Here is an 11,225-nt window from a genome sequence, read left to right on the forward strand (position 1 = left end):
ATTGAGAGTCTTATTTCCTCTCATGGCCTTAGAACCCAAGGAAAAGAGCCCTCCTTCCTACTCCAAGGAGTTTTTATCACCCCTCTTTTCTTCACCCACTGACCAGATCATGCCAGGTCAAAGAAGTGTTTCCGGGGCTTCTTCCTGGAGATTATATCTGGATCCATTCTAGACTATAGTCCTCCAAATCTTTGTTCCCTGCTTGGAGAAAGGGAACAGCTTGACCTACCCATTATCTCTCCTACTGGGAAATGAAGTCTGAGGTAGGCCTGCAGTAGCCACCCCTGCCACCAGATGACTCTATAGGTGGCTGCCTACCTTGTTGACTCCATTGCACTGGCCCTGGATTTGCCTACAAGTTATTCCTAATGAAGGCAACTGAGCTAAAGCAAACATGGGTTTTGTTTGGCAGATCGGTCCTCCTACAAGTGATGCATTAAACTCCCACTTGGAGGTTGCTTCCACATAGACATTTTTGCACCCGAAGTGGAGTGCTGGTTTTGAAGAGCATCCACTTGATATGGTCCTCTGATCATCTACTTTCCTGGTTTTCCCTGTCCTTGGCATGCTCTTTCTGGAAGAATAAGTACATTATGATGAATTGTGATTTTAAATATATATTCATATATCTATATAGAGGCTTAAGATCTCTGGTCAAAAGAACTCATTGCTAATAAAAGAAAGATAATGCCATCTGGATTGGAAAATGCACATTTTCAAAGTTCCCTTCCATATCAACATTGTTCTCTCCCTCAGCCCCTCTCCTCTTCATAGCCACCAGTGGAAATTAAGAAAATTTGGAAGATATTTGCATTATATTTGAATGGATTTTGATACTTGGCGGATATCTAACTATAGGATGGAAGAAAGTGGGCAGACCACTCCAGTGTGGATGCTCTGTTGCCAAAGCAAATGACTTATGTGCAGTGGCAATCAGTGCAAAACAGAGAATCCTTGCCAAGTTGAAGCAGTGAATGGGGTGGTGGTAAGCAACCTGTAGCACTGCAAACCTACTTGCATAAGAGAAAATTGACTGGACAAAATGCTCCAAAGTACTTTACTATCTTCCATAGCTGATGCTTGCAACAAACTCATCACACGTGGATGCCTTGCTGGATATGGATCAAAGAAACATAGTCCCCAAGAAAGCAGATCAGGAGTGCAGTACAGTATGCAAATACAGAACTAATTAGGTACTTGCATGAATGAGTAACATGATCACCTTTGATATTAAAATGATTTCGACTGTGTTTTGGTAGCAAGAAGTGCTCACAGTATGAAGCAAGAAGCCCACCCTCCCCATTACACCTTCTTGCTACACTTACTTAACAATGACTAGATAACCTATAAAAAAGAATTCTGTTCCATAAGCAATAGAGATTTATGTTGCAAAATTGAGAAGGTAGTGCTTTTGAATATTGTTTTGTTTGCTACAAAAAATCACATTACAATTATGACAAAATAATTGAACTCAACTCTTAAAAACAACTCTTCTGAAGTAGGCAGATTTAAACTAAGTAGAAAATAAGTTACTCACTTTCTATCCCCAGATACCTCCAATATTCTTTCAGGAAATTTGTCAGCTGAGGCATTGCCTTGCATAATAAAATGAGAGGGTGGAAACTGGAGCTTCGTAAACAGCCTTTTTGAATTCAGCACATTAAAATTAGGTAGGAAAAGCATGCTAACTCACTCTTCACCCAAAATGTTTCCTACGTTCTTTCAGAAGTTTTTCCAGACTACTACTGAGGAAGCGGAGGAGATGGTGGCATGGCACAGCCTGGGGAAGGGGAACTAAATCTAACTCAGGGTGGCCAAACTTGCTTAACATAAGAACCACATAGAATTAACATCAGATGTTTAAGAACTGCAAGACATGAACATCAGATGTTGGAGGGAGGGAGAAAGGGAGGAAGGAAATAGATAGGGGAGGGAGGGAGAGGTGGAAAGAAAGCAACTTTAACTTCAAATGCTTTCTCTAAGCCACCGGCTTGGATAAGTGATTTAAAGAGAGAAATGTCTTCTCCAAGCCAGCTGATGGGGGCAGTGGGGGCTTCAAGAGCCACATGTAGCTCGAGTCACAGTTTGGCCATCGCTGTTCTAACAAGTAGTGATAGTCCCCCTCCCCATTTCACAATATGACTGCCCCAACTAATTTGCTCCTGATAGTGTCCAATAGAATTTGGGGTGAAAGTAGGTTGCTACCATCTGGTAGAGAGCTTGGTAAGAAAAGGGTAATGTGGATCTTCCCGTGTTCAGTTTCAGCTTCTCCCCGAAGACACCGCAGATAAGAAATATAAGTTGCTTTTTCAACCATGAATAGAAGCCAGTATTGTTTTCTTCTGCATCTGTTCCTGCAAAGTTTATCAGTCAGGGAGTCCCCACAGCTGATATATCCATTTGGATATGTCCATGATGGGCCACACAAGGGAATGAAACACACTCCATTTCTCAAAGGTGTACTGTTAATCTGGTTCTCCTAAAACCCATTATATTTTTTCTTCAGCTTGCCCTCAGTGCATTTGTCCTCAGCGCAGCACCCCTCTGGGTGAAGAGGTCTGTCCTGTGACCAAAGAGTTCCCTGGAGAAAAGAAGCTGCTGGTACTAGCCGGCAGTTAAATGAAGATGCAGGGAGATGAGCTGAAGGGGACAGGGCAAAATGAAAGTGCACAGGGCATGAATAATAAACCCTGGAGTTAGCAGAGTTAAGCCTTTGGCTGGTCACTTGGATTGGAATGCATTGGAAGTACCCTGACCTGGATGCTTCAGGCTAGCCTGGTTCCCTTGGAAACTCAGCAGGGTCAGCCCTGGTTGGTATTTGGATGGGAGACTACCAAGGAAGTCCAGGGCTGCTACACAGAAGCAGGCAGAGGTTGCACTTCAAATAGGCTGTATATTTTGAATGACACAGAACAGCAGTCTGGGTCACATCACATGTCTGATATCAGATCAATCTGCCCCAAAGAAGCATTAGAAATTATGTTAAGTTGCCCTCTCCTAATTCTTCAGTTTTTTTCTTCCTTCTTCATTCCCCCTCCTTCTTCTCACCTTTGCCCTCACTTGAACATTCCTGCTTATTTGTTTTCTGTGTGGAGGTTTGAGTGGCAGTTTAATAAAGAAAAATGTTATTTTAAAAAAACAACCAACCAACTCATAGTCTTTACTTAGGAAGATCTTGTGTGGCGAATTCAAAACAAGAAGGGCTGTGTTTAAAAGGGAAATGAAATGTATTTGTTTGTTGGTTTCAGACTAATAGCTTAAAAACAGCTGCTGTCTGGGAAGACACCCATTACATGCACTCCTTTCTAAAACAGGATAATAGCAGTATAAGCAAATCCAAGTGACTGCAGCCAGCCAGAGGCTAACTCAGGTAACTATTATTTATGCTCCAGGCTCTCTTTTACGCTCGTACTCATTTAAGGACATAGGAACATTTTTAAAAATGTTCAATAAAGGATCTGGGAAACCCCACTTGCCTTGAAACTCACTGGGTGGCTTTGGGTCACGCAGTTTCTCTTGGCCTCATAGCTGGGCAGCTGTTAGGTGAAAACAGAGGATGGGGAAACCAAGTAGACATCCTCCTTGGAGGATGGGCAGGGTAAAAATATGCAGGAAGTCATATAAGACAGGGATATAATAAAATGATTCTAATAAATAATATTAATGAAATGATAAATAATACAATACTATAAATAAACAGTGATATAACTACAGTAATACAGTGCAGAAGCTAAATAAATAAGAATATGCAGAAAGATGCCCACTTAAAACTTTTCAGACATGAAGTCAGAGCAAAGCCAAGTTTCCAGGTTTCCAAGGGATGTCCTTTATTTTAAGGAAGAGTTTCTCATTCTGAGAAGCTCTTGTGTTCTGGGAAATTGCAGAGGCAGAAAACATCATGAGAACTCTATGAAACACACTCCATTTCTCAAAGGTGTACTTTATTGTTAATCTGGTTCTCCTAAACCCCATTTTTTTCTTCAGCTTTTTTTCTTTTACTCTCTGCTATTTTTTTCTTTACCAGCTGGCACAAATATCCTCCCACCACTTTTGTCTTAAGCAAGAAAACTGATGCAGATATAGGTCATAAATAATTAGAAATAGGACATTTACCTTGAACTGAGCAGAAGCTTCTGAGCTGCTTCCCATTCCTGTGCTTTTTAGGGAAAGGGGAAATTATTTGACAGCAGGCCTACTTATCATCTTGGCAAGGACTTTAATCAACAAGCCAAAGATGGTTTGTCAATCTATAACCAGTGGCTGCTGACTGGGAAATGAATTATCTGGTTTGGAAAGTTCACACATTAATCCTTATTCATTAAGACTTATTATATGGGTGAAGCTCTTCCTACCCCCTCACTTCCCATCATGCCAGTTTTTACAGCTGTCTGGATAAACATTACTAGAGCATGAGTTATTGTGTAACTGACTGGCTAGGTGATAGTTTAAACAATAATTCAACTCAGTGATGTATAAGGGCAGCTCAAACATGTATCGGCATGTTGGAATCCGCACTGATGAAAATATATTGGCAAACGCAGCTCTGATTGAGAGGTGGCAAAAATCCAATCTGACTCACTCTTCATACTTTTCCTTAGTGCTCCTGCTGCACAAAGGGATCATAGCCAGCTTTCCTCCAGGAGGCAGTGTTTGCAGGATCAACTGCGCCAGATTGGGAAATTCCTGGAAATTTGGGAGCAGAGCCTGAGGAGTGCTGAGTCTGGGGAATGGTAGCAGCTTAACAGGGATGTGATGCCATAGTTTTTACCCTCTAAAGCTGCCATAGTCTTCAGGGGAAATGATTTCTGCAGTCTGGAGATTAGTTGTAATTCCAGCAGATCTCCAGGCCTCATCAGGAGGTTGGCAACCTTACTTTCTGGGAGTTGCTGCAAACAAACAGAATGTTACTGATAGTCTCATAATCAACAGGAATTTCTCTAACCTTCTCATCAAGTCCAAGTGTTTCTGAGCTGTTGTCATAAAAATATAATTTGAAATTTATTTTTAAAAGCAGAAGCTTCTACCAACCTGTACTTAAGTCATAATAATGGCATGATCACAGCTCAAGGGTGTAAGCCCCAAAGCCCCCTCCTCCATCTTTAATGGACTGTGTTCGCTCTGGCCCAGAGCCAGAACGATAGGACTTTCAGTATGGTGGATTTATGTTATGGACTTGTGTCACTCCAGACCACTAACACACTGCTTCTATGAACGTTCAATGCCAAGAAGAAAGCAGTGGGTATAATAATGGCACAAATAAGGACCTTGTACTAAGATAGCAAACTCTCCAGCTTAGCCCTGCTGTGCTCAATGACTAGGACTGCATGCCTTCTTCTTGAAAGGAAGGACTCCAGATTGTGCTTTACTGAGGAACTGCCAAAGCCCTGCAGAACTTCAACAGCATTCCTGTCATGAAGTAGAGAGAGTGCATAGAGCAGTCATCCTCCAGAAGCCATCTTGCTGGAAGATCCTTCAACAACAACTCTTGTTCCAGCCTACCTCCATGAAGGCTAAGCGAGACTATCACGTTCTCCTGCTGTGCTCATGGAAATGTAACAGGCAAGAAGGAAGTTCCTACCACACCCGCACTCTTAACAATGGAATGATCCTGTTGGCTATTCAGGAAACTGCTGAATCCAATGAAGTAGCTCCAGAGAGACAACATTGCCAAAGACTTCATCCTGTCATGTAGACCTTCCCCATTGTGTGTGCTATGATGTTACAAATAGGAATCAATTTGAATCCAAATTACCCACCTAGATTTCTTTATTTTAGCCAAGGTAAACAATAAGTAAGCCCATCAAGCCCCATTAATCCTTTTCCCAAACATTTGGGAGCCTGCCCCCTAGTGATGTCAGGAATCACAAGTCTCTATGTCACAGGTCACATGTAATAGTGTCATAAGTCACCTGATGTCATAGCCTGGGGTCAAGAATTTGGATCTATCTAGACTGGCTTTGAGCCAGCCTGGTATGTCTCTTACAGTAAGTACCCTTAGCTTGCTGTTTGGGCCACCCCCAAAAACCTAATCACTTTTTGGGGCCCTTTAATTGGCAAATTGCGCTGGTTGTTGTTTGCTTCTTCCTTTCCCTTTCCCCCACTCGCTACTGGAATCATCACTTCTGAAGACTATGAGAGGTAGAGTATTGCTTTGTCTGTGTTTTACCTTTGTGTTTCCCTATCCAATTATTCACCACTATATTTCTTAGGAACTGTGTGTTTGCTGTGTGCATTTTTATTCTTGTATGAGTGAACTATTTTTCCAATAAATATCCATTTTAGTATATTATCTCCTCATTATTTGGTTTGGGCGTTTGGGAAGAACCACTCTGGTATACAAAGGTTGTTGCCCCCGATAAGTTAGCCATCCTTGCCCACCTAAATAAATTCCTCTACCTCATTTAAGGGCAATTTGGCTTACAAGGGGAAACACTGACGTACACATACAATTAGGGATCTTTGTTATATTTGTTAATTTTTATATATTTACTTCATTTATACCGCACCTTACTCTCCAATGGGAACCCAAAACAGCTTAAATTGTTCTCCTCCATTTTATCTTCACAACAACCGTGTGAGAGATAGGTTAGGCTTCATTCAAATTATATCCTACTTTCCCCTACTTTCAGCTATTAGATGTTATGTTTTCAACTGGATGGTTCCTTCCTTCCTTGTTTCCTTCCCTTTCCTTGTTTCCTTGGCAAGGGGGCATTTGGACACCAGCCACACCCTGTACTCACGGAAGTCAGGCCAAGCACTTTGCACAAGATGCTGACAAGAAGGCCTTTAATATCATGGACTTTTTTGTTTTGCTTTTTTTTTTACCCTTAGTCTGATGAAGGGTTCTGGCAAACTCAAAAGCTTGTGAAATGGGTTGTGTCATTTTGGTTGGTTTTAATTACAGGGCTTTTGTTGTTTTTGTTTTGTTTTGGGTTTTCCCCCACATGAGGAGCTCAAGGTGAATTATATAAGATATCCTATCAGGCTTTTGAATAACAACAATGCATTTTAAAGCAAATGAAAAACAGACCAGCAGCATACTGAAACTTTACACCAAAGACAGGTTTAAAACTGCATTCCATGCCAGCCTCTGCATATTGGGTCCCACCAAAAACCTTTCTCAAATAACACAGTCTTGTAAGTTGCAAGGGAAGATCATATGAACTTTTACAGTCAACCATTATGAAGAACAGGGCTAAGGCTGTTGTGCTGGGTGAACCATTTGGGAGAGGGCCACAATGTTTCCCTCTCGCACCCAGGTCTCAGTCATTCAAGCCAGGTCAACGTCCTGCTTGAGCAGAAACTCTCGGAGGACTGAGTTCTTATTATTTATGGACCTGGCATTGCATAACACCAATGATGGAGGCGAGTAATTCAACCTGGCCCCACTACCTGTCACCGTTGGGATGGGACACAGATTGGAAGGTGGCGGAGCACCACCTTGTCTCGGCCTCCTTCCCTTATATCGATGTCTGTTCCCACCGTCATACCTTCCCCTCCCCAGGAGTACTGGAATCCCCAGGCCTGTCATCTCCCACTGGTCTCTACTTCAGCCTCAACCAATGTAGAAAGCACAACTCACACCCTGCAATTAATTAACTCCCCAATCCTCTCCATCCTTGCCAATCCAATTCCCCTTAATTTACCAGGGAGCCGATGAACGGACTGTGCTATTGAACTGATCGCTGGGCAAACCCTGCCCAAGGCAAAGCTGTACTCAATGGGGTCAGCTGAAAAAGTGGAACTGAGGAAGTTCCTAGATAAGAACCTGAAGAGAGGCTTCATACGACCCGCCACGGCCCCCCCACACAGCCCCCATCCTCTTTAGGAAAAAGAAGGATGGCTCGCTTATGTCAGAACTTGAAGAACTTCAAACGAGGCCCATGACTCTGGTTAAAGTCTAAGCATTTATTGAGAACAGTACAGGTAGAAGACGAGTTGATTCTGATGATGAGCTCAGCAGCAGTTACATTCTTTAAGTTATTCTAGTTGCAATAACAAACTGGTTCCCTCCCCTCAAGAGGCCCTGCTTGGTTTCCAAGGCTTCTTATCGATGAGAGAGGAGAGGGGGAGGCAGCTTCAAAGGTTACTGGCAGATGTTTCCCAAGGCCTCCCCGTCACCCTCCAGTTGGCTTGGAATGCGAAGCATTTGTGCACACTATTGGATGCAGGGCTAGCTATTTCCTAACAGTTACAATATAGATTCAGCTAAGCTAAGCAGGCATTACAATCATAGAGTTCAATAATTACAAGTTCTGACATACTGCCCCCCCTAGGCCCCCCGCCCGGGGCTTGTGCGGGTACAGTTGGTGGAATCTCTTAAGCAGTTGTGGGGCAGACACGTCACAGGCTTTGACCCACTCATCGCAGCTCGGGGGGAAGTGTTTCCACCGTATCAGATAGTGCAACACTCCACGTTGGACCCTGGAGTCTAGGATTTCCTGCACCTCATGGTGGCTCTGGCCCCTCACGCGAGTAGGGGGCGGTTCGGGGGGGCGCGGGTGCCAGGGCGTGGCCCCCGGGTCTTTACGAAGAAGGCTGCAATGAAACACCGGGTGGATCTTACTAAACATTTTGGGCAACTCTAGTTCCACGGTGACCTTATTGATCACGCGTTTTATTTTGAAGGGACCAAGGTACTTGCAAGTCAGTTTCCGACACTTTTGGGAAAGGGGAAGGTTCTTGGTGGAGAGAGATACTGAGTCCCCTTCCTTGAACTCCCATTGGGGGGAGTGCTTCCGGTCGAAATGCTTTTTATAATCTTCTTTAGCTCTCTCCAGGTTCTCCTGTATCACCTTCCAGCCCCTCTGGATCCCCTCCCACCATTGTTGACAAGAGGTGGGCTCAGTGGCGTTTTCGGTCGGGGAAAGGAGAGGGACGGGCTTTCCTTCGTAGCCATTGACGACCTGGAAGGGGGAAGTTTTGGTGGAACTGTGTAAGCTGTTGTTGTACCCGTATTCTGCAAATGGCAATAGCTCCACCCAATTGGTCTGCTGGTAGTTGATGTAGCACCTAAGGTACTGTTCCAGCAGGCCGTTCACCCTCTCCATCTGTCCGTCTGTCTGGGGGTGGTAGGCAGAGCTTAGCCCCTGCTCTATGCCTGTGAGTTTGCAAAACTCCTGCCAGAAGTTGGCAACGAACTGCGGCCCGCGGTCGCTAATTACCTTATCTGGGAATGAGTGGAGGCGGACCACGTGATTAAAGAAAAGGTGCGCCAATTTCTTAGCAGTTGGGAGCTGCTTGCATGGGATGAAATGGGCTTGTTTGGAAAAAGTATCTACCACCACCAGTATCACTGTTTTCCCTTGAGAGGGGGGTAGCTCGACTATGAAATCCATCGAGACCACCGCCCATGGTCGCGTGGCGGTCGGTAGGGGAATAAGGTGGCCGGGTGGTTTCCCCCCCCTCCGTTTCGCCATGATGCATGTGGGGCATGAACTCACGAATTCTGACACATCTCTTTTCAATTGGGGCCACCAGAACTGTCTCGTGACTAGGTTCAGGGTTTTCACGTAACCAAAGTGCCCTGCTAGCCTGCCTGAGTGGCAGTTTTCCAGTACTTCCTTTCGCAGGGTTCTGGGCACGTAGATCTTCCCATTGTAATACCAAAGCCCCCCTTCTCCCTTTTCTACCCGTTCGGGCCGATCCCCTCCCTCTGCTTCCGTCTCGGCCACGAACCGGTCTTTCCCCTTCAGTTCCGGGACTCCAGTTGTTTTCCCTGATCGAGTGGTGACTCCTCCCGCTACTTGGTCTGGGGGGATCAGGGAATCTATCCCCTCCTCTCTTTGACTGTCGTGCTGGGGCATACGCGAGAGCGCGTCGGCCAAAAAGTTCTTGGTGCCGGGGATATGTTTTAGCACGAAGTCGAATTTAGCAAAGAATCCCGCCCACCGGATTTGTTTTGCAGTCAGTTTGCGACGGCCGGTGAGGGCCTCTAGGTTTTTGTGATCGGTCCAAATTTCGAAAGGGACTCGGGCTCCCTCCAACCAGGATCTCCATGTTTTCAGAGCAAACATCACTGCAAACGCCTCCTTGTCCCAGACCGACCAGTTCCTTTGTTCATTTGAAAATTTGTGAGAGATGTAGGCGCAGGGACGAAGTTCCCCTTCCTCGTTCCTCTGCATCAATATGGCTCCTACGGCGACATCGGAGGCGTCGCATTGCACCACAAAGAGTTTTAATTCATTGGGGTGAGCCAATATTGGTTCAGAGGTGAAGAGTTGTTTGAGCTCTTTGAAAGCTCTGTGGCACTCCGGCGTCCACATTAGGCGCGCGCCGGGTTTTTTCACCTCATCCCCTTTTCCCTTAGTTTTGAGGAGTTCCGTGAGGGGGAGCATTACCCGGGCGAACCCCTTAATGAACCCGCGGTAAAAATTTGCGAACCCGGGAAATGATTGTAGCTGCCGTCGGGTTCGGGGTGGTTCCCAATCTAGAACCGCTTGAATTTTGGCGGGGTCCATTGCTAGTCCCTCCCCCGACACTCGGAATCCCAGGTAGTCTAGTTCCGTCTTGTGGAACTCACATTTAGACAGTTTAGCATACAGTTTGTTCTTGCACAAGGTAGACAACACTTTTCTCACCAGGGGTACATGCGATTCAAGATCTTTCGAATAGATAATGATGTCATCAAGGTACACCACCACCCCCTTATACAAGAATTCCCTCAGCACTTCATTTATAAAGTTCATGAAAACCCCTGGTGCCCCTTGAAGCCCGAAGGGCATCACCAAATATTCAAATTGTCCCATGGGGGTATTGAACGCCGTTTTCCACTCGTCTCCTTCTTTAATCCGCACGCGGAAATACGCGTCTCGGAGATCGAGCTTGGTGAAGATTTTTCCCTCGGCCACAGTGTTCAATAAGTCTCTTATCAGCGGGATCGGATAAGCATTGGACATGGAAATCCCGTTTATCCCGCGAAAATCTGTGCAAAGTCTAAGCCCCCTGTCCTTTTTCTTGCGGAATAGAACAGGGGCTGCATGGGGGGCCGTGGCCGGCCGAATGAAACCCCGCTTCAAATTTTTGTCAATGAATTTTCTCAGTTCAGCTTTTTCTGCCACCCCATTGAATACAGTTTCGCCTTCGGTAATGTCTGCCCTGGGATTAGTTCGATAGCACAGTCCGTAGGGCGGTGGGGAGGGAGCTCGTCAGCCTCCCGCTCACTGAAGGCTTTCCTTAAGTCCCTGTATTCCTTGGGGATCGACCCTATTTCCTCAAGGGTGAGG

At 45.2% G+C, this 11,225-nt stretch overlaps 1 protein-coding gene across 2 annotated transcripts in view; it reads right to left on the minus strand.

Moving 5' to 3' along the window:
- The window catches only part of SLC23A1 (solute carrier family 23 member 1), a 58,095-nt gene extending 53,944 nt beyond the window's left edge, over positions 1 to 4,151 (minus strand). The window contains exon 1 of one of the 2 annotated variants that reach the window (XM_060233023.1): positions 4,108 to 4,151. In XM_060233023.1, coding sequence (XP_060089006.1) covers positions 4,108 to 4,149 — 42 coding nt within the window. In that variant the 5' untranslated portion in view covers positions 4,150 to 4,151. The remainder of the gene's footprint in view (positions 1 to 4,107) is intronic. The other variant, XM_060233026.1, reaches the window with a different exon arrangement.
- Between the last annotated feature and the right edge of the window lie 7,074 nt (positions 4,152 to 11,225).

The sequence above is a fragment of the Heteronotia binoei genome, chromosome 1 (genome assembly GCF_032191835.1).
Source record: "Heteronotia binoei isolate CCM8104 ecotype False Entrance Well chromosome 1, APGP_CSIRO_Hbin_v1, whole genome shotgun sequence".
NCBI classification, from domain to species: Eukaryota; Metazoa; Chordata; class Lepidosauria; order Squamata; family Gekkonidae; genus Heteronotia; species Heteronotia binoei.